This window comes from Mauremys reevesii, linkage group 3, assembly GCF_016161935.1.
Source record: "Mauremys reevesii isolate NIE-2019 linkage group 3, ASM1616193v1, whole genome shotgun sequence".
NCBI lineage: Eukaryota > Metazoa > Chordata > Testudines > Geoemydidae > Mauremys > Mauremys reevesii.
The window spans coordinates 45318931-45343034 of NC_052625.1; the positions used below are offsets into that span (position 1 = coordinate 45318931).

At 45.1% G+C, this 24104-nt stretch overlaps 1 protein-coding gene across 1 annotated transcript in view; it reads right to left on the bottom strand.

Moving 5' to 3' along the window:
* KCNK2 (potassium two pore domain channel subfamily K member 2) overlaps positions 1-24104 on the bottom strand; it is a 224320-nt gene that overhangs the window by 174526 nt on the left and 25690 nt on the right. The window contains exon 4 of the mRNA XM_039532271.1: positions 7100-7290. Coding sequence (XP_039388205.1) covers positions 7100-7133 — 34 coding nt within the window. The 5' untranslated portion in view covers positions 7134-7290. The remainder of the gene's footprint in view (positions 1-7099; positions 7291-24104) is intronic.

A 24104-nucleotide genomic window follows, 5' to 3' on the forward strand; every position in this document is an offset into this window, starting at 1 on the left:
GGTACCGGACTCAACGGCCCTTGTGGCGCCGGAGTCAACGGTACGGTGCACGGCCTGTGCACCGCCACAGCCGGTACCGGAGGCGTCGGTGATGGCTGGGCTCCTGGTCCCGAAGGCTGCGGCTTCGAGGTCACCCTCGCCGGCTTACGTTTCCTTGATGGGGAGAGGGAACCGTGCCGGGTCGTCGGTGCCGCTTGCGGAGGTCGAGGAGCCTCGGTACCGGAGCGGCCTGGGGCCGCTGGTGCGCTGCGCACCGACGATGACCTCGGCGCCAGTGGGGTCGGTGCCGGGGGCTGGAGCGTTGCCTCCATGAGGAGCTGTTTCAAACGACTGTCCCGCTCCTTTCTCGTTCGAGGTTTAAAAGCCGTGCAGATAGGGCACTTATCTGGATGGTGAGTCTCCCTGAGGCAACGCAGGCAGGAGTCGTGTGGATCCCCAACCGGCATGTGCCACTGGCAAGTCGCACAGGGCTTCAACCCCGGTGCCTTGGGCATGAGCCCGCACCGGTTGCGGAAGAAGAGGGGTAAACCCCCCTTATTCCCTTATCCTAAACTATAACTAACTAACTTATTCAACTATCTAACAACTAAGTACTGAACAACTATATACATACAAGAGTAGCGAAATGCTAGGGCTGTGGAGGACAGAGAGCACTCCACTGTTCCAACTGGCCGTCACGGGCGGTAAGAAGGAACTGAGGAGTGGACGGGCTGGCTGGGGTATATATTCAGCGCCATGGCGGCGCCACTCCAGGGGGCGCCCAGCCGGCCCGCCAGAGTTGCTAGGGTAAAAATGTTCCGAAGAGCCGTGCACGCACGGCACGCACACCTAACTGGAATGCATAGGAGCAATCACTCGAAGAAGAACAGTGGGTTTCTTAGGTAGAGCCATTTTTTGGACTCTATTGTTGAAGCTGATGGTGGTGTGGGAGTATTCTAGGGAAAGTATGATAAATGGAGAGTGGTTGTAATTGTGGTGGAAATCTATGAGGGAGTTTAATTCATCTGTTCAGAGGATGGGAATATCATTGAGGTATATCGTTGGATCTGTGGTGCATTTTCCCAGAAATTCTTCCTTGTAGTGGGCCACAAAGAGGCTGGCATATTGGGGTGCCAGCCTAGTACCCTTGGCTACTCCCATTGTGCAGGCAAAGTGTTTGTTGTTGAATGTAAAGCTGGTGTGGGTGACAATGAAATGGATGAGTTTGGCGAAGTATTTGAGGTGGATTTCCAAGCATTATTGATTATCTTGTAGGTATTTAAGTCAGGCTACAATGTTGTCATAGTTAGATGTTGGTGTATATGGAGTTGACGTCCATGGTGGCAAGGATTGTGTTCTGAGGGGCTAGTTAATGATACAGAGTTTCTGGAGGAAGTTGTTATTGTCTTGGCGAAAATTGTCCCTTTGCATGGTGACTGTCTTTGAGGATGGTTTCTATGAGTCCTGATATTCCTTCAGTAACAGTGCCATAGCCGAACATGATGTATCTGCCTGTATTCCCTTGTTTGTTTATCTTGGGAAGTGTGCAATTTGAAATCTAGTAATTTTAAAAGTTTTTATGTACCATCCATGCCTTAGAATCCCCTCGCCAATTTGGGGGAGGGGACTTTTAAGTATTTTTTTGTGAAGACCCACACAAACTGGGCAACTTGGACACTGACCAACTAACTAAATATGGTGAGAGTGGTGGAAGGATGGTCTAGTGGAAAGGGAACTGAACTGTGAACTCAGGAAACCTGCATCCAATCTCCAGTTCAGCCACAGAGTTCCTGTGTCTCCTTGGACAAGTCACTTAGCCCTATGCCTCAGTTCCCCGTTCTGAAAAATAGGGATAATGCTTACCTACCTTATAGAGGTATAGCGGGGATAATATTCATTAATTATTGTTAGGCATTCAGATAATGGACAGATGGGGGCCATATAAACATATAGGCCTGGATCCACAAAAGGAACTTAGATGTCTAGGGGGAAAAAAAGTCACATGTACAACATTGCAATTCACAAAGCCCAATTTAGGCACCTAGGCTCCTACATAATTAATGAAGAGGGATGTGATTAACAAAGCCAGCACACTAAGCAGGGCGTCATCTATACTAGCCAATGGGAGATGCCATCAAGAAGGGCAATGTCTCTCATGTGAATAGGCAAGTCCCAGGTGCAGGGAGGCTTCTATCTCTGCTTGTGAGCCATGAAGTGGAGGAAGATTGGCGGAGAAGCACCCAACTCGCATTTGGGGTCCAATCCAGTAAGCATGCTCAGAGGCTGCCTAACTGCACACAGAACAGCCTGGGGAGATGTGGGGAAAAGGCAGTCCTCCCTTCTAACCTTTAACTCAGTGGTTAGAGCACTCACCCAGGATGTGAGCTAATACCAGTTCAAGACCTGCCTCGGCCTGATTAGAAGAGATTTGAACAGGGGTCTCCCACCTCTCAGGTGAGGCTCCTAACCTCTGGACTATGGGATATTTTAACATGGGGCTCCCTCATTCTCTCCTATTGACGTTGTTCCATTTTAATTATATAATTAAATATTAATTGGGCCAGAGAAAGAGAGACTGATACCATAGCCCAGCGGTTAGGGCACTCCCCTGGGAGGTAGGAGGCCACTGTTTACATCTCATCTCCTCATCAGCCAGAGGGAGAACACAAACTGATGGTCTACAACATCCTGGTTGAATGTGCTAACTACTGGGCCAAAGGTTCTAAGGGAGGTCATCTTCCTCTCTGGCCCCACCCCTGGCTGTTTTGTGTATGCAAGGAGGCCATCTCTGAGCACGCTCACCAGACCAGGCACTGCATGCAAGACAAGCAGATGAACACCTATCTTCCTCTGGTTCACTGACGCCTCTGAAGCTTAGAGGAGGAGATAGGCAACTGGACACCTAGAGCGAGGCAGCAGCATGCATGCTCAGAGGAAAGAACTTAGGCACCTAGGGAATTTTACTGCAAAACCTTCAGTGCCAAGTGAGTTTAAGTGCCTATAGAGTTAGGTGGTAGGTGAGTAGCAGTTTTGTGGATTACAGGGACACCTAAAAGACACCTTTAGAGGCCTAAGCAGCTTTGTGGTTCTATTATAGGGCATACAGATGCGTGGAAAGTGCTACCTGGCTGTCACAATAGCAATAACAGAAGGCAATGGTTTTCATACTATCGATCACTTCTTAAAACTAAGGTCTTTGTAGATCACATCCCCTTCCAATCTTCTACTCCTTCCCTCCAATAGTCATGGTAACTGATTACATTAAGACAGTATTAAACAGGACAAGACAAAAATAAATTCACGTTAATGTGATGCTGCTTAGCTCTCTCACCCTCATTTTCTATATGCATTGTTTATTTCTTCTCCCTAGGCATAGGACTTCACACTTGGTAAGACTGAATTTCTACTTATTGCCTGGTGCTCACACTGTTCCAGTCTCACCAGGTCTCTTTGTAGTTTATGACTGTCCTGTACGTTTGCTACCTTCCCAAATTTCACATCAGTCACAATCTTCACCACAGTTGAGTTTGCACCAAAAGAAACACTGGGCCATGAGACACGACACAATCATATGGGCTGCGCCCAAGTGTAAACAGCTTCTGAAACAACGTCTTGAGCTGACCTACAACTGCAGGAAACATCATTGCTTGAAGGAACATAAGGTACAAGAGTTTAGTACAACCTGTCTGGTGAGACCACTGACCTAAGCAGGGGCGGCTCTAGACACCAGCGCGCCAAGCAGGCGCTTGGGGCGGCCGTTTCCTGGGGGGGCGGCATTTGGCTCCGGTGGAGCTCCCGCCGGCATGCCTGCGGCAGGTCCACCGGAGCCCGGGACGAGCGGACCTGCCGCAGGCATGACTGCGGCGGGTCCCGTCTTCCCGCGGCTCCGGTTGAGCTCCCGCAGGCATGCCGGCGGGAGCTCCACCGGAGCCGCGGGAAGAGGGGACCCGCCGCGGGACCGGGGAAGGGCGGCGCAGCGCTCCGCGCTGCTTGGGGCAGCCCAATTTCTAGAGCCGCCCCTGGACCTAAGGCACTGTTTGAGCAACTGCCAGTCCTGCAGATGTTTTAAACAACTGGAACTTGAAAGTGCTGCTGTGGGACACCCTCCAATCCTTTTATCTTTCTGTTTCAAACATGACACTGTTTTAAAGCACCTAGAATTTCCAATTGGCTTCCTATTTTTTTATTCCCCCTTACACACTTCCATCTCAGCCTCTCAGGTATGTTTGGAAAATGAAGTCCTGGTAGTGCTATTTGGGGTAACAGGATGTTTACTAGATTGTAATATTTCCTCTGTTAACCTTGCCTCTCTAATTTTATATTATGGCTTTACTGGCAATGTCTATTCTGTGAGTACACAAATAGCAACATGGCTATGCAGTCAGAGTAAAGCCCTATTAGAGATTACTTTAAAAACAAATACTGCCTGCTCTGAATGGCCTTTAAGCATGATGTTATTATTCACAAGACCGGGTTTTGCTCCACTGTCCATGGCCAAAATTTCCCCTAGCCCTTCTGCTGTACTGTGCAGTCAGCTAGCTTCTGGTAGGCCCCCCAGAGTTTGATGCATTTCACTAGTGTAGTATGACTACAATTTGAGAAGGATGAAAGTTTAATATAAACTAAAGATAGATTTATTAATACGATGTAAATATAGCACTCGAATGCTACAGGGTTTCTGGGGAAATCAGCTCACACTCCCTCTACTGCATTCACGTGCTCTGTCAGCTTTATTGACAATAAGCAGCATGATGGCCTTCATTAAGGGCAGGGAAGTGGGGGAGGGAAAGAAAACACATCCACCACAAAGAACTGATCACCTCTGGAATGAGATCGCCATCTCATTCTGAATTTACATGGCTCAACTGCTGTTTGCTTCAGGATGCGTATAAATCCCACTAAATCTATCTAATAATGGACACAAGTTGCCACTAATATCACTATTGAGCATTCAAATTTTCAAAAGTTAAAATTGATGCATCAATCTTAGGTCTTTCAGTTGCATTTGAAGTATTCCAGCTTGCAAGGTACAATTCACCACAGGCATCCATGAGCCACAGAACTGAATGCACAGCAGATAAAATTCATCCCCTCCTTTCTCCCAAAATAGTTAACACAGGTTTTATTCAAGGAAATAATCTGGGTTTTGAAGCTAGGAGGGGCTTCAGCAAAGCACATGCTGAACTTCTCTCCAAGGACGTTGCAAGGCATTCCTCCCTTATGAAGGTAATCTGGTTACTGGTTCTTTTTAAATGTTGTCCCAGCAGTTCCTCTACTGCAGGCCAACTCTAATGCTGCTTTCTGCACCAACCTACTGGGACCTGATGCAGAACCCAGGTTCAAGCCATGCCCTATAACACTAATGTCAAGACAGCCTGGGTGCCAACCTCGTTTGACCACCTTCCACAAAAGGATGAATTATTCTCAGTATGAAGAATTTAGAATTAACTGTTAGCTTCTGAATTTGCTTCCTTAGTTGGTTATAGCCACAGTCCTAATATAATTTTACAGACAGAAGGGCCAAATCCATGTGTGACATTTCCTTTGACACAGGGAATGAGCCCGTAGGTAGTTCTTTCCTTTATTTTTATGTGTGAGGTTCTCTTTTAACTAAATTAGCTGAGATTTCAGACTGACCACAAAACCTGCTGTGAAGTTATGTTCATCACATAAATACATAGTCACACCTTTTATTAAATGCAGATTGTGTAATAACACTATGGCTGTGTTCCATTATGAGGTTGAAAGTTATTAACATAACTAGTGTTATCATGTCAAATGATGGCTGCATGCACATGTAATTAGTCTGTGTATTAAATATTCTGAGAACCAGATTCTGGCACCCTTCCTGATGTTGAATAGCACCTTCTGCTGAAAGCAGGCTTAGTGCTCTGCTTGAATTCTAGTGTAGGTAATTGCATTCTGTCTCCCTAAGTGCTCCCTGTGGTTTCACAAAAGTATTCTTCATATTTTGTGCTGGACTGACGCATAATGTTGTTGTGGGCTGTTAAACAGCTGCCATACTTCATGCACATTTGGGTGAAATTATGAGCTGGGGATCACTGGAGACATTATTCAAGATACATTTAACATTTACTTAATATTTTAATTTTCAATACTAATTAAATATTTGTCATTTTATTTTTCTCCCAAAGTTTCAAGACTATGTTATAAAATAGTGACTTGCAAATTATTAAACAAGTTTTCTGTTCAAAGGAGACAATACCCGTTATTCTCTAATATCACATTGACTTCCCATGGGGTGGGGAAGTAAGAAGTAAAATACAGAGAAATCACTCAGAGTTATATTTAATTCCAACTTTTACAGCCAAGTTTCATATCTTAAAAATAGGGTCATGTAAATGAATAATTAACAAAAGCTTAAGTTAAATCCAGTGAATGATAGCCCTTATTTTTATTATAGTGCCAAGTATTTGAGAAGATTTTAGCATAACCCAGCATGCAAAAGAAAGATGAATCCTACTTCTATTTCAGAAATACCAAGTTATGAACAATAATCCAAAAAAATTGTGAATTAAAACATTTAAATTAAAAAATTAGCTTCCATAGAATTACTTAAGAATGTGCTTAGTTTTAAGTTCAATACATATTTGACGTAAGTACTAACGAAAAGCAAGCACTTAAGAGTTTTGCTGGGTCAGAGTGTTCAGCATATTTCAGGATTGAGCCCTAAATAGATATTGAAGTGTATGTGTACTTCAAGATATATCATTGGTGTATACTAGATCAGATCAAAGAAGAATTAAACTTCGTAAATGATAATTGAAGACAAATTATAGAGAAATTAGTGGATTTGCTTAAGTTTTCTCATCTAAATATAGGGAAAGTTAGAGATGCATACACATAATTTGTCCATTAAATAATGGAGCTACGTATAAACCTTAATTTAAGATTTTAGTTTCAAATAAACCTGATAAAAATATTATCTGTTTATTTGGATTTGGCAGGTAAATTGAAAGCCATTGAACTGTAGCTTCAAGATAGAAATTAGTTCACCTGATCCACCATGTCAAGCTCCAGAGTCTGATCAGACATTCAGAATTACAAAACCACCAAAATTATGCAATATGGGCTATTTGTCTATAGTAATGATACTTACAGTAGAAGTTATGTCTTCTTTGTGGGTTCCTCATTTGGTGATGTAATTTTCAGAAGTCACCATCTTTTTGTTCTTAGATACAGCAGTTCCTCCATGGTTCCTTTTAAGTACTGTTTGGAACAAGCTATTTCCTCATAGCATATTTCCTTAAGTGCATGTAAATTCTGTGCTGGGATTTCCTGTCCAAAACACTGAAGTATATACAAGAGTCAGTCAGTCAACAGTAATAAAAAGTACATAGCATGTATATGGCATTTTATATCTTAAAAACATTTTACAAATGGTAGCTGATTTCATCATTTACTTTTTGTTCACTTTCCTCCTGAGCAAAATCACTGAGAGTCCCTTAGTAGACTGAACACTCAAACCATAAATGGTCCAGAAGATTTTAAAAGGCCAGAAATTCTTTACTGTGAATGAAGAGTTCAAAATCATTAGTCCTATTTATTCTCTCTCCAGAATATGTACCATTCATGAACAAAACATGTACATGTAGCAAGTCATGTAACCGCTATCATAATAATATCTCAAGTATATTTTAGAGGTCCACCATGCTTTGAAGTACATAATGTTTCTATTCTTTAAAAAGACAAAAGTTATTTTTAAGCTCATCGGCTTGCTAAGCGCAGGCTTTCCATGCTTGTAGTAACATTCCTGGAATCTATTAATGTGAACTGATTGAGAAATTAACCAGTCCTCATAGGATAAGATTTTATTGTTCCTTATTACATTTTAATCAGTGGGAAAAAGACGGTTACTCACCGTTGTAACTGTTGTTCTTCGAGATGTGTTGCTCATATCCATTCCAGTTAGGTGTGCGCGCGCCGCGTGCACGCTCATCAGAAGATTTTTACCCTAGCAACACTTGGCGGGTCGGCTGGGCGCCCCCTGGAGTGGCGCCGCTATAGCACTAGTTATATACCCCTGCCGACCCATCTGCTCCTCAGTTCCTTCTTGCCAGCTACACCGACAGTGGGGAAGGAGGGCGGGTCTGGAATGGATATGAGCAACACATCTCAAAGAACAACAGTTACAACGGTGAGTAACCGTCTTTTCTTCTTCGAGTGATTGCTCCTATGCATTCCAGTTAGGTCATGCCCAAGCCTTACCTAGGCGGTGGGGTCGGAGTGAGACGTGGCAGAGTGTAAGACTGCTGAGCCAAAGGCTGCATCGTCTCTGGATTGTTGCACCAATGCGTAGTGGGAAGCAAAGGTGTGAACGGAAGACCAGGTAGCTGCCCGACAGATGTCCTGGATGGGGACATGGGCCAGGAAGGTGGCAGAAGAGGCTTGTGCTCTTGTAGAATGAGCAGTGAGATGGCTAGCTGGAACCCGAGCAAGCTCGTAGCATGTCCTGATACATGACGGCACCCAGGACGAAATTCGCTGAGCAGAGACTGGCTTGCCCTTCATGCGATCTGCAACCGCTACAAATAGCTGGGGCGAACGCTGGAAGGGTTTTGTTCGCTCTATATAAAAAGCGAGAGCCCTACGCACGTCGAGGCTATGAAGTTGTTGTTCCCGATGTGATGCGTGCGGCTTCGGGAAGAAAACTGGGAGGAAGATGTCCTGGTTTACATGGAAAGCCGACACCACCTTAGGGAGGAAGGCGGGGTGTGGCCGAAGCTGCACCTTGTCCTTATGGAAGATGGTATACGGCGGGTCAGCCGTTAGGGTGCGAAGCTCAGAAACTCGTCTCGCTGAAGTAATAGCGACGAGGAAGGCCGTTTTCCAGGACAAATAGAGTAGGGAACACGTGGCCAAGGGCTCAAAGGGGGCTACCATAAGCTTGGCTAAAACCAAATTCAAATCCCAGGTAGGTGTAGGGCGCCGTACCTGTGGGTACAATCGTTCTAGCCCCTTAAGGAAGCGGGAAACCATCTGATTAGAGAAGATGGATCGTTCCCCTATGCTGGGTCTAAAGGCGGAAATGGCCGCCAGGTGCACCTTCAAGGAGGAGACCGCGAGGCCTTGCTCCTTGAGTGACCAGAGGTAGTCCAAGATCTTGGGAATAGGCACCAGGAGAGGGTTCAGATCCTTCTGATCGCACCAGTGTGCGAAACGCTTCCACTTGGCGAGGTAAGTCAAGCGAGTGGAGGGTTTCCTGCTTTCCAGGAGCACCTGCTGTACTGCAGTGGAACAGTCATGCTCTGCTCGGGTCAGCCACGCAGGAGCCAAGCCGTAAGGTGAAGGGACTGCAGGTCCGGGTGGCAAAGCCTGCCGAAGTCCTGTGTTATGAGGTCCGGCCATAACAGGAGGGGAATGGGATCCCGCACTGAGAGGTCGAACAGCAGGGTGTACCAGTGCTGTCTCGGCCAAGCCGGAGCAATGAGAATGAGGCGAGCCCTGTCCCTCCGGAGCTTGAGTAGCACCCGGTGTATGAGGGGGAACAGAGGGAAGGCATACAGCAGGTGATCCGTCCACGGCAGGAGGAACGCGTCGGATAGGGAACCCTGGGAGCGTCCCTGGTAAGAGCAGAACTGGTGGCATTTCCTGTTCTCTTTGGAGGCAAACAGGTCTATTTGGGGAAAGTCCCACCTCCAGAAAACTGTGTGGATAACATCGGGGCGAATCGACCACTCGTGGGAGAGGAATGACCTGCTGAGATGGTCCGCCAGTGTGTTCTGTACTCCCGGAAGAAACGATGCTACTATGTGCATGGAGTGGGCTATGCAGAAGTCCCACAGTCGCATCACTTCCGAGCAAAGCAGGGAGGAACGTGCCCCGCCCTGCTTGTTTATATAGAACATCGCTGTCGTGTTGTCTGTGAAGACGGACACGCAGCGACCTTGGAGGTGGGAGCGAAAGGTTTGGCACGCCAAGCGAACCGCTCGCAGTTCCCTGTTGTTGATGTGCAAGGTCAGCTCGCGGGGTGACCAGAGGCCCTGGGTGTGTAGGCTGCCAAGGTGCGCACCCCACCCCATGGCCGAGGCGTCCATGGTCAGAGTGATGGGGGGGGGGAACGGGACCCCGGCACACACCACCTCTGGGTCCAACCACCAGTTGAGTGATTCAAGGGCCGACCTCGGGATCGTGACCACCGTGTCTATAGAGTCCCTGTGCAGGCGGTAAACCGACGCTAACCAAGTTTGAAAGGTGCAAAGGCGGAGCTTCACATATAGGGTCACGAAAGTGCACGCTGCCATGTGGCCTAGGAGGCTGAGGCAGGTGCGCACCATTGTCGTCGGGAAGGACTGTAGGCTTCGGATGATGGAAGCCATGGACTGGCGTCGAGGCAGAGGGAGGCAGGCCCTGGCCAGATTGGAGTCCAGGACTGCGCCGATGAACTCTATCCTCTGCGTTGGAGTCAAGGTAGACTTCTCGGTGTTGATTTTGAAAAAGCCCTATGATCAGGGACATTTGTTGTGTTACAAGTTGCTGGGACGTTCCGCGGATCAGCCAGTCGTCGAGATACGGGTAGACATGTATCCGATGGTGGCGGAGGGCCACGGCAACCACCGCCATGCACTTGGTGAAGACCCTCGGTGCCGTGGAGAAGCCGAAGGGGAGCACCGTGAATTGGTAGTGCTGGTGGTTGACGACGAAGCGAAGGTAGCGTCGATGAGGAGGGAAAATGGTGACATGGAAATACGCGTCCTTCATATCGAGGGCGGCAAACCAGTCTCCCGGATCCAGGTAGGGAATGTCCCCAAGGTCACCATGCGGAACTTGAGCTTCACGAGAAATCTGTTGAGCTCTTGGAGGTCTAGGATTGGATGCAGACCTCCCTTCACCTTGGGAATCAGGAAGTAGCGGGAGTAAAAACCCCTGCCCCGCATGCCTTCTGGCACCTCCTCTATGGCACCCAAACTCAACAGAGTCTCAACCTCTTGCAAGAGGAATTGCTCGTGAGAGGGGTCCCTGAAGAGGGACGGGTAGGGTGGGTGGGAGGGAGGGGGCGAAACAAACTGAAGGCGGTAACCAGATTGCACTGTGCAAAGTACCCAGCTTTCTGATGTTATCTGGGACCAAGCCGGTAGGAATTGGGAGAGACGGTTGGAAAACAACGGGGAAGGATCCGGTAACGAAACTGGTGGGCCGTCCTTGGGCGTCCCATCAAATGTTCTGTTTAGGCCCTGAAGCAGGCTTCGAGGGTGGTTGGGACTGGTTCCCCTGATTGCTCGACTGGCTGCGCCGGTTCACTCTGCCCCGGTGCCTGTTATCCGGTCGCGGCCTGGGCTAGCTGTACGGGCAGTATGGTTGTGGCCGGAAGGACCTCCTCTGGGTAACCGGGGTGTGCATGCCCAGGGAGTGGATTGTGACGTGACTGTCCTTAAGGGTCTGCAGCCTTGAGTCAGTCTTCTCGGAGAAGAGACCCTGACCGTCAAAGGGCAAGTCCTGAATGGTTTGTTGGACTTCCGGCGGCAGCGTCGAGGCCTGAAGCCACGAAATGCGCCTCATGGTTACCCCAAAAGCCAGGGTCCTGGCTCCCGAATCTGCTGAGTCCAGAGAGGCTTGGAGGGCCGATCAGGACGCTTTCTTACCCTCCTCCACCAGAGCCGTGAACTCAGGACGGGACTCCTGTGGCACAAGCTCGGATAATTTTGACAGAGACACCAAGGTGTTAAAGGTGTATCTGCTCAGGAGAGCCAGTTGGTTGGCAACCCGTAACTGAAGGCCACCGGCAGAGTAAACCTTGCGTCCCAAAAGGTCCATGCGCCGCGCCTTCTTAGACTTAGGCGTCGGCGCTTGTTGGCCATGGTGTTCACGGTCATTAACCGATTGGACCACCAACGAGCATGGGGCAGGGTGAGTATAGAGGTACTCGTAGCCCTTGGACGGGACCATGTACTTCCTTTCCACTCCTCGGGCGGTCGGAGTGATGGAAACCGGTGACTGCCAAACGGTATCCGCATTCCGCTGAATAATGTGGATAAATGGCAGGGCCACTCGCAGAGGCGCATCCGCCAAGATTATATTGATGACTGGGTCGTCATCTTCCGCCACCTCCTCAATTGGCAGGTTTATGTTCTGGGCTACCCGCCGCAACAAGACCTCATGGGACCGAAGGTCAATCGGAGGAGGTCCCGAGGCGGACACCCCTGCCACCACCTCATCCGGGGAGGAAGAGGATGACAGGCCCAGGACCAGAGTGTCCTGCGGAGGCTCAGCAAGCTGCTGTGGGGCCTCTTCGACAGGGGGATGCTCAGCATCAATGGACGTCCGCGGCCCCTCTTCCACAGCTGTGGGAGGAGGTCTGCTGACAGTGGCCTCAGGCGCTCGGTGGTCGGAGGGCCCGGAGTGCTGTGTGGCAAAGGGGGCTCCTTGCGCCTCATGGTACGCCCATGGAGTCCAGAAGGCCCATTGAGGAGGACCTTGGTCTTGGCCTTGAGGCTCGGTGCGCTGGTCAGCTGCACTGTCGGCCTGGGAGGAGACGGATGGCTGTCTCGAAGGCCACGGCGGTGCCAAGAGACTATGCAACTGCACCGCCGACGCCACCGTTCTGTCCCTGGTGCCAGGGAACGGTGCCGCTCTTCACGGTGCCGGGAGTGAGACCGGGACCATCTACTGTGCCGGTGCCGGGAGGTCGACCGGGATCTCGAGTCCCGACGGTGGGAACGGCTGCGGGAGGACCGGTACCGGGAGCAGTACCGAGAGCCAGATCGGTGCCGATAGTGCCTGTCTGGAGACCGGGACCAGGATCGTCTCCGTGAGTACGACCGGTACCACGATGGAGAGCGGTACTGGGACTGCGAGCGGTGTCGAGATCTGGAGCAGCGTGAACGGGAATGCCTCCGGAACTGGGACCTGGAGTAACGTCTGTCCTGCCGGTCAGGGGAAGGAGGCCTCATTATAGCCGGCTTGCCCGCTGATTTAACAACCCGCACCGGCGGTGCCGGGGGTTGAGAATGCGTTGGCTCTGTCAAGGCTATAAGCTCTCTCGCCGTCGAAAAAGTCTCAGGCGTCGACGGGAGAGCGAGCTCGACCGCGGTGTGTACCGGGGAGCAAGGTGGTACCGGACTCGACGGCCCTTGTGGTGCCAGAGTCAATGGCACAGCGCTCGGTTGTTGCGCCGTCGGTGCCAGCGCCGGAGCTGCCGGTGCCGGAACCGGGGGTCGGGTGACAGGTCCAGGTGCAGAGACCTTCTTTGAGGAGGTCAGTGCCACCTTGCGTTTTCCCGACGGAGAGAGGGAACGGTGCCGGGGAGCCAGTGCCGGCTGCTGCTTCCGCTGGCCCTCGGTACCAGAACGTACGGGAACCGCTGGCGCGCTCCGCACCGAGGCTGACTGCGGGGCGGCCAGAGCCGGCGTCGCAGGGCTAAGTGCCGACTCCATTAGGAGCTGCTTCAAATTAAAGACCCGCTCCTTTTTTGTCCTTGGCTTGAAGGACTTGCAAATGCGGCACTTATCGGGAAGGTGAGACTCTCCTAAGCACCGCAGACACGAATCGTGAGGGTCTCCAATCGGCATCGGCTTTTGGCAGGCCGAGCACGGCTTAAATCCCGGTGCCTTGGGCATGGGCCCGCACTGGGTTGGGGGAAAGAGAAGGGGCTAGCCCCCACCAATTTCCCCAAGTAACTATATGCTAACTACACAAACTAGTAAACTAAATCTAACTATATTTAACGAACTATATACAACAACTATGTAGAGAAAACAAGTGAGAAGCTAGGGCTGTGGAGGTCAGCAGTGCCGCACTCCACTGTTCCGACGACCGTCACGGGCGGTAAGAAGGAACTGAGGAGCGGACGGGTCGGCTGGGGTATATAACTAGCGCTACAGCGGCGCCACTCCAGGGGGCACCCAGCCGACCCACCGAGTGTTGCTAGGGTAAAAATCTTCCGACGAGCGTGCACGCAGCGCACGCACACCTAACTGGAATGCATATGAGCAATCACTCGAAGAAGAAAAATAAGTTACTAAAATTTTATTCCAACTTCAAACATGTTGTAAATACACAAGAATTACTTAAAGGAAAAAATCTCTCTCAGGTTGCACACAGCTTTTTGCAATGGTCAGAAGTCACAGATTTGAGGCATATTATGTTTATGTAAATTCCAGGGAAAGAGAGAATATATGCCATAGAGTTATACATGTTCAGCTGTTGAGAAAGCAAGTCGCTCTGGTACACTGAACCTACAGAAATTGGTCTGTGTCATAATATCAGCCTAAAACCTGTAGAAACATAATTGCCATAGTAAAGTCATAACAAAATACAGCTGAGCAGTACTATTTTAGGTAATGTGGTGATGGAGTAGTAATACAATCTGTTTTGGAATTTCTAGGCATATTATATTAGATTTTTGAACATCTGGTTTTAATAGGTTAATATACGTGATAATATTCATTACACACTATTTTCCAATACAATTTCACAATGCAGACATCCATCTACAACAAAGGCAACTTTGCAATCAAAGAAAATTTGTTTTGATGTATTCATTATTTTGTGACTTTCAGCTGTGACCATACATTTCCTTGTGCCTAGTCTGCAATCCTAGTGTATGTTTGCACACTCTGAATTTGGCAAAAATCATCTGGAAACTTTGCCCACCATTTAAATCTACTATTGGGCCCAATCCTGTTCTCACTGAATTCTAAGGGAGTGATGCCATAGATTTCAAAAGGACATAGTTTGGGCCCAGTTCTTCTGAACAGAGTAGGGGTGGGCAAACTATGGCCTGTGGGCTGGATCTGGCCCACAAGCCATTTAAGCCAGCCCACAAGCTCCTGTTGGGGAGTGGGGCTGGGGCTTGCCCCGCTCCGCCACTCCAGCCAGGACGCAGGGTCGGGGGCCACACCACAGGGCTCCCGGAAGCAATGACGTGGCTCTGCTCTCGCTCCTAAGTGCTCCAATGGCCCCCTCCAGTGCTCCAATAGGATCTGCAGGGGCGGTACCTGAGGATGGGGCAGCATGCAGAGCCACCTGGCAGCCCCTCTGCGTAGGAGCTGGAGAAGGGACATGCCGTTGCTTCCAGGAGCCACTTGAGGTAAGTGCTGCTTGGAGTCTGCACCCAAGCCTCTGCCTGCGCCCCAAACCCCAGCCCTGATCCCCGCTCCTTCCTGCCAAGCCTCTCAATCCCAGCCTGGAGCCCCCTCCTGCACCCCAAACCTCTCATCCCCAGCCCCACCCCAGAGCCCACACCCCCAGCTGGAGTCTGCACCCCAGCCCCCTGCCCCAGCCTGGAGCCCCCTCCCGCACCCTGAACTCCTCATTTCTGGCCCCATCCTGGAGCCCTCCCGCCCTCACAACCCCAATTTTGTGAGCATTCATGGCCCACCATACAATTTCTATTCCCAGATGTGGCCCTCGGGCCAAAAAGTTTGCCCACTCCTGCTTTAGAGCAAAATATTGTGCCACTGAGCAACAGTATAATATTCTGTTTGTGGACTATCCTGATGCAGTCTTTTATTGTGGTAATGTGCCCATTTCTAAGTCAGTCTGATTAGTGTTCAAGCATTTCAACAGTTTCTAGCATTACCACCTCTAGTGATTTTATGAGTCTTGTGATATTTGATGTTTTTTCTTAACCCCTCCGCTCTTGGAGTAAGGTAAATGCACAAGGTTGGAAAAGAAAAACATGAATCCCAAAGTCTCAGAACCAAATAAAGAGCTCCTAACAATTTCTTTTACTCATGAATTTTAAACAAAATCATGATTTTTGGGGCCTGACTAATGATTTTTGAACAGTTGGGGTTGGTAAAATGGGGTTTTAAATTGTGTGTGTTTGTGTGACTGTGTAAGTCAGCATTATAGTAAGAATTGCCATGTTATTTGTTAGTAATTCTGTGATATAAGTAGCTCTGTAAGTGAAAAATGTTATTCATTTTCTTCTCCTTTAAACAGAGCAGCTCAAATCTTGTTACAGACACAGCTGCCATTTTATGTTTCAGTTCAGATACCGAATGTTACTTTGCTTCCACTTACTTTGAAATAAAGGTAAACTAGGCTGAAGAGACATTTTGCTCCTTCTGTGGAACACACAAATGTTTTAAAGGTTGCCACTGAAGCAGCAACAAGAATCTGTCCCATAGGAAACCACGCATCAGGACTTTTAGGTTATAAATAAGTAAAGACATTGGACCTGAAATAGATACAATACTAGTGAGGCATTGCAGATGCTAAGCTAGTGTAGTGCATGTTGCAATTCAGGGGTATAAATTATGAATTGTTTTTCATAGGACATGTTTTTGTGCTCTAATTCTGCATGGGACCTTTGACTTGTTTATTTATAAGTGAAATGATTCACCTGGACTATTATATTTTCTTTATTGAAACAATCTTAAATAAATTTCACTACTAGATATACATATACAGGGCCTGCTAGTTAGGCACAGAACTGTGTACATTGCATGTCTCATTTCTGTGAGCAAGTGCCACAAGTATGTGTGTGAATCTGGTACCTGTGCGTTTGAGAACCAATTGTGATTAGTAGTGTATGGAACAAATCAGATGGAATAACTGGATTATCACTTGGTATGAATCAGGAGTAACTCCACTGATGTTAGTGGAGTCTCACCGGTGTAAAAATCAGTTTGAGAGGAGAACCAGACTTTGTGATCCTATGACTAATTAAAAACATTTTCTTGAAACTTCAGGAAATGCAAATTTCACTCAGAGAACATGTGCTAGGAATCAGAGCAGACCCAATTCTGTTTTATTTGAGACAAAGAGCGTAAATCCTGTTTTAAGTGTCAAACCATAACCCTAACTCTAGCATTGCCACGGCTCTTGTCATAAGACTTTCTTAAAAATCCCAGACTACCAGGAAAACTGGTAAAACAGCTCTCCCCAATTGCAGCAACACTGCTCTTTTCAGCTTGATCCTTTCCTTCCTTTCCCCCCAACCCTACCCTGCCCTCAGCAGCCCTCTAGTCTCCTCTTTAGAGAGCAGTTAGCCCCAGAAGTCATCAATGTCAAACACGACCATTAGAGCAAAAAGTAACGGGTTCCATATGTTTGTCACACTTTATGAAACAGTTCTGCTTAGGTTTGTTTTCTGTTGGTTTCTAATGTTTACTTTATGTTCATCTGTGGTTTTTCCAGTGTCCTTTACAATTTGTGCATGTGTATTTTCTGCAAGTAGGAAACATTTGTTTGGATCTAGTTTATCAACACTGAAACCCTTAAAACGTCAGCGAGATCACCGCAACATTTTTTCCTTTTCCATAAAGAGGAAAGTAAGTGGATTTGCAATTTCTTTATGCTGTTTCCCTTTTTGACTACATCTTAGAATGGGAAAATATAGTGACGCTTTTTGCTCAAAGTGTGACATCCACACTGTTGTATTAGGTGTGTCAGGAATATATGAGTCGGTGTTATTGCACTGTTTTAGTATTAATGGCCCTCTTTACTGTCCTCTACCTTTAGACTACTTATGTTTCTCAGCAAACAACCAGAGAAATAGATAAAACAAAATACTCTTGCTTGAAGGTTGCAACATAACTCTATTTTATTTCGTATAATTCAAAAACACACAAGAAACTAAAAATAAACCAGACACACAAAGCAGGCTGCTCCCTAAAATAGAGAGGCACAAGTTACTCCACCTTACTGTAGACTGGCTGTCTGCAAAGTGACTGCTCCCAATCCCAGGCTTTGCTACAGAGCTCCCTAGCCTGCAAGCAGGACTAAGGAACCCCCTGTCCCTTAAAGCTATAGATTGCAATTCCAACACAGTTCAGACTTTCTAAGGCTTTAAAGACATATATATGCTAAATATTTGTTTTTTAAATTATACTAAAGTGTACTTTGTGCCTTGACTTTTTAAATTCATGGACCTGTTTTATGCTATTTTAGGTTAATTTTAATATTGTTTCTCTCCCTATTTTCAGATATATTTTGTTAGTAGAATTTTCTCAGTCCTCCCAGAGTACAATATCTTGTAAATGGTTTCTGTTCACCTTCAGTGTTACAGTAGGTCTGCAGAACCATATTGGTTTCAGCTGTTGACACTGGTGGCCCTAGACATAAGAAACTATTTATGCAGCTGGATCTATTTGTTTTCACTTAAAGAACCTAAAGAGAAACCTCCCTACAGGAACTGGAGATGTGAATTTTAGCTGCAAAATATATATATATATATATATATATATATATATATATATATATATATATATATATATATATATATATATATATATATATATATATATATATATATATATATATTTTTTACAAGTAATATACTTTGGGCACACATATTAGCAAGAAAACCGTTACACAATAGGAGGCTAATATAGCACAAAGGCATAATTTCACTGTTTGTGGGCATTCAATGAAAATGAAAGGTGGCAAATTCAAAACTGGTCAAAGGAAATACTAAAGAGGGATGGTGAAGCAAAAACTTACCAAGATTCATTAAGAAATTGGACACTGATATGAAAAACAATATCATCTAGAGCTGTTATAGTTAGTGCTAACAAAGTGGATCTATATAGACATATGCAGGGAGATAAAACCTCATATCAATGCTTAAGTAAATGTCTATTAAGATTTAGAATGAGACCTTTAAGGAGGAGGAAAGATTATCCCACATCTGCCTGTTGTGAGGTTTCTAAGGCCTTAGTCTGAAGCACTATTTGAGACAGGATGCTGGACTGTGGGTCTGAGTATAGCAATTGGTATGTTTCAAAGTCTTCAGTATAGACTCACTGCAGGCAATATCTTAGTTATGAACAATGAAAGAGATAGGGTATTCTTGACCGTTGGTCCTGCTTTGAGCAGGGGGTTGGACTAGATGACCTCCTGAGGTCTCTTCAACCCGAATCTTCTATGATTCTATGTTCCACAAAATTGTTGCTATTTCCACTGTTTTGACTGGATTTGAGACCAAAACAAATTTCAAAATACTGGAATTTTACACAGGATGGAAACTGCAGTTTTCAACTAGCTCTACAAATAACAGGCATAGTGATTTTAAGGAATTTGCCCAAGGCCACATATGAAATCTTTGGCTGGGGCAGGAATTAAATGCAGATCTTCTAAGTACTAGTCCAGTGCCTTTCTCCCAGTGTTGAAAAGAGAGCTGTTATCTAGATTCAATGTGACATAGTTCAGGTATGTTGTACTGTATGTAGATACTATACCTTCATATGGAATTACGTTGATAATGCCTAATCTAATTCTGTATTAGTGAAGCTGAATCACCACTGAGGGGCTGAGAGGGGTTTTGTGAATACAGTCAAAATTAATCAGAACTTCAAATACTGATTTCAATTTTCAACATAGCTTAGCTGCTAGAATTCATAAGATGTATTGATCAGGAGCTTAAAGAATTTAGCATTTTTTAAAATTACAGTCTTGCAAGGAGGTTGCTATGCTAAGAAAGGTTAATGAATTGTACTTTGCCTCAAAAGAATAATACAACAAATGTAGACAGCAAATTAATCTTTTAGGAATTGTAGTACATAGTATTTAGGAGCATATCATGATAAGTGGGGGAAAATGGGAAGATTTCAACCACATTCCTGAGCTCTTATTGACTGTGAAATAGACAGAGAGAGAGAGCGCGCACCTCTATATGTCCTGCTGTAGAACATCAAGCATAGGTATAAGAAGAGATTTTTCAATTATTTTTAAATGACCTCACGGGAAATTAGAATCCAACAACCAACTTTATCAGTTACTAATGCAGAAAGACAACTGTTTTCTGGAATAAAAAAGGCCATACTGGTCCATCTAGCCCAGTTTCTTGTCTTCCAACAGTGGCCAGTGCCAGGTGCCCTAGAGGGAATGAACAGAACAGGTAATCATCAAGTGATCCATCCCCTGTTGCTCATTCCCAGCTTCTGGCAAACAGAGGTTAGGGACACCATTCCTGCCCATCCTGGCCAATAACCATTGATGGACTTATCCTCCATTAATTTATCTAGTTCTTTTTTGAACCCTGTTATGGTCTTGGGCTTCACAACATCCCCTGGCAAGGAGTTCCACAGGTTGACACTGCATTGTGTGAAGAAATACTTCCTTTTATTTGTTTTAAACCTGCTGCCTATTAATTTCATTTGGTGACCCCCTAGTTCTTGTGTTATGAGAAGGAGTAAACGACACTTCCTTATCTACTTTCTCTATACCACTCATGATTTTATAGAAACCAATCATATCTCCCCTAACCCGTCTCTTTTCCAAGCTGAAAAGTCCCAGTTTTATTAATCTCTCCTCATATGGAAGCCGGTCCATACCTCTAATCATTTTTGTTGCCCTTTCCTTAATGTTTTCCAATTCCAAGATTTTTTTTTTTTAGATGGGGTGACCACATCTGCACACAGTATTCAAGATGTGGGAGTACCATGGATTTATATAGCAGCAACATGATATTTTCTGTCCTATTATCTATCCCTTTCTTAATTATTTCCAGCATTTTGTTTGCTTTTTGGACTGCAGCTGCACATTGAGTAGATGTTTTCAGAGAACTAGCCGCAGTGACTCCATGAGCTCTTTCTTGAGTGGTAGCATCTAATTTAGACCCCATCACGTTATATGTATAGTTGGGATTATGGTTTCCAATGTGCATTACTTTGCATTTATCAACATTAAATTTCATCTGCCATTTTGTTGCCCAGTCACCCAGTTTTGAGAGTAGTCTTTGGCAGCTCTTCACAGTCTGCCTGGGTCTTAACTATCTTTAGTAATTTTGTATCATCTGCAATTTTTTCCACCTCACTGTTTACCCCTTTTTCCAGATCATTTATGAATATGATGAATAGGACTGGTCCCAGAACAGACCTCTGAGGGACACCACTATTTACCTCTCTCCATTCTGAGAGCTGACCATTTATACCTACCCTTTGTTTCCTATCTTTTAAGCAGTTACTAGTCCATGAGAGCACCTTCCCTCTTATCCCGTGGCAGCTTACTTTGCATAAGAGCCTTTGGAGAGGGAGCTTGTCAAAGGATTTCTAAAAATGTAAATCACTATATCCACTGGATCCCCCTTGGTCCACATGCTTGTTGACCCCATCAAAGAATTCTAGTAGATTGGTGAGGCATGATTTCCCTTTACTAAAACCACGTTGACTCTTCCTCAACAATTATGTTAATCTATATGTTTAACAATATTGTTCTTTATTATAGTTTCAGCCAGTTTGCCCAGTACTGAAGTCAGGTTTAAAGTCCTGTAATTGCTGGGATCACCTCTGGAGCCCTTTTTAAAAATTGGCATCACATAAGCTATCCTCCAGTAATCTGGTACAGAAGCTGATTTAAATGATAGGTACAGACTAGAGTTAGTGGTTCTGCAACTTCACATTTTAGTTCCTTCAGAACTCTTGGGTGAATACCATCTGGTCTTGGTGACTTATTGCTGTTTAATTTATCAATTTCTTCCAAAACCTCCTCTAATGATACCTTAATCTGGGACATTTCCTCAGATCTGTCACCTAAAAAGAATGGCTCAGGTTTTGGAATCTCCCTCATATCCTCAGCCGTGAAGACTGATGCAAAGAATTCATTTAGTTTCTCCACAATGGCCTTATCGTCCTTGAGTGCTTCTTTGGCACCTCAATTGTCCAGTGGCCCCACTGGTTGTTTAGCAGGCTTCCTGCTTCTGATGTACTTAAAAAAAATTGCTATTACTTTGAGTCTTTGGCCAACTGTTCCTCAAATTCTTTTTTGGCCTTCCTAATTGTATTTTTACACTTTATTTGCCAGTGTTTATGTGCCTTTCTATTTTCCTCACTAGGATTTAACTTCCATTTTTTAAAGGATGCCTTTTTGCCTCTCACTGCTTCTATTACTTTGTGGTTTAGCCACAGTGGCTCTTTTTGGGTTCTCTTACTACGTTTTTAAACTTGGGGTATACATTTAAGTTGAGCCTCTATTATGGTGTCTTTAAAAAGTTTCCACGCAACTTGCAGAGATTTCACTTTTGGCACTGTACCCTTTAATTTCTGTTTAACTAGACTCCTCATTTTTGTGTAGTTCCCCTTTCTGAAATTAAATGCCACAATGTTGGGCCGCTGTGGTGTTTTTCCTGCCACAGGGATATTAAATTTAATTACATTATGGTCACTATTACAAAGCAGTTCAGCTATATTCACCTCTTGGATGAGATCTTGTGCTCCACTTAGGACTAAATCAATATATAATTATAGCGGCATTAATGTACATTTCAGCTTTATGGGGAGGGGGGAGAAAGTTTTTGTCCGATGGGCAGATTTGCAGTATGCTATTGATTTCCTAAACCAGGCAGCAAGAAAGCAGCAGACCTGCCTCATGGTGGAAGCCTCTTTATGTAGTTATAAGGGCCAGGTTTTAAAAAAGGTAGTTAGGTGACTAGTGGGATTTTCAAAAGCATAGGGGAAGTTAGACATGTATGTGCTTTTGAAATACCAAATACTTTTTTTTTTTTAAAAATAGTCTAACCTTAGTGATAGAAACTAGATTGGGATAATATCACTGGAAAAAAAAATAAAGTTATGAGGTAATTTGAGCCCCCAAAGATGGGCTAGCCATAAGGTTAAAAAAAGGGGGCCATGTCACTACCTTAAGTTATCTACCACAAATTTTTTCAAACTAGTCTATTTCTCAAATTCATCAGTGGTGTCCTGCAGCTAAGTTTATTTTTCCTAGAGTAGGACCATGATCACTAATTGATTTGCTACTTGCTAGAGTTCAAAATCATGTATTTGGTATAGTTGAAAATTAAAATACAACTGTTAAATCTCAGTAGTGGACCCAGTCCTAACTAGAATCTTTGAATAGGGTGAGGAAGGCACACGTGCATTTTTTTTTAAATTAGGGCACGGCCCTGTTGCTGAGCAAATCAGATTTTGGAAGCCTGGATATTTTCTAGTGTAATGTATTTATGTATGAAGTGTATACAAGTCCTGTTTACCTTCAGAGGTGGCCAAAACTATAAACATGAAATTCCACTTAGAGAAACTCAAGCTAAGACACAGAAGTTGGATTGAGATCCAAGAAGCAATTTCCATATTTCTGGTATTCGATCTTTTTTGCTTACTCTCCTATGCAGCCATCATCCACCTAACTGGGAAGCCCTCAATACCAATTCATCATCTTTTCATTACATAGATGTAATTGTTATCAACACCTGGTGAGGTATAGCTCTGGAGGTTAATGCTAACAGCTGGTAAAGATTTTTCCATTTAAACCCTCCCCCCGAAAAAAAGTTTGTTTTTTTAACTGAAAACTTTTGCAAAAAATCTTGCTGTTTTTCTGAATTTTTGTTGAAGTTTCAAGTTTTGCCTGAAGTTTTCATTGTCAAATGAAACACAATAAATGTCTGAGGGGTTCCCTCCTCCCATTTCCATTTATTTTTTGCACTCTAATTCTTTCCAATGTTGATAATTTGGGCAGGGGGAAATGTTACAAAAAATGGAAGGAAAAATAAAATTAACTCCATCACACTTTGAAACTGTCCTGAATTTAAGCAAGTTTTGAAAAAAGAAAGTATCAAAAAGGGGGAAAATATATGCACAGGCTTGTCACTCCCTCCCCCCAGCTATTTTGTGGCAGGAAAGGAAAAAATAGGGCAAACAAAAAATTTTGCAACACTTTTAAAAATACAAAACATTTGCAAGGTTTGAAATAAACAAAATAGAAACAACAACAGGTGTTTTAAACAAACAGCTCTACTCCTTAGACAGTAGGATCTATAAACAAAATGCACTGGACCCAACTCCTTCTAGTTTCAGTCCAGACTAAAAACAACTGTGGGTTCCCTTAATGATCATCCAGGTGTTGATACATCCAGCCCTTTCTATGAAGAGAGTTTCAGATAAAAATACATTTGTAGAATTCATTCATAAAATGCATTTCATTAACCCAGTTGCCATAACAATACATTGTGACAGTTACCCATGCTCAGGATGTCTAATACATGAAATTCTGATTTACAGATCCTCAGTATGAAATGGAGGAACCCATCCAGCTCAGTGAGCCTTGAGGAAAAACTGTAGTGGGTGGATAACTCATCCCTATCCCAGTTCACAGAGCTTCTCCAAAATAATTCCTAGAGCATATCTTTTAGAAGAAATCCAAATCTTGATTGTTCAATTGTTCCAATGGTTGATTACTCACCTTTAAAAAGTCTGAAAACTTCT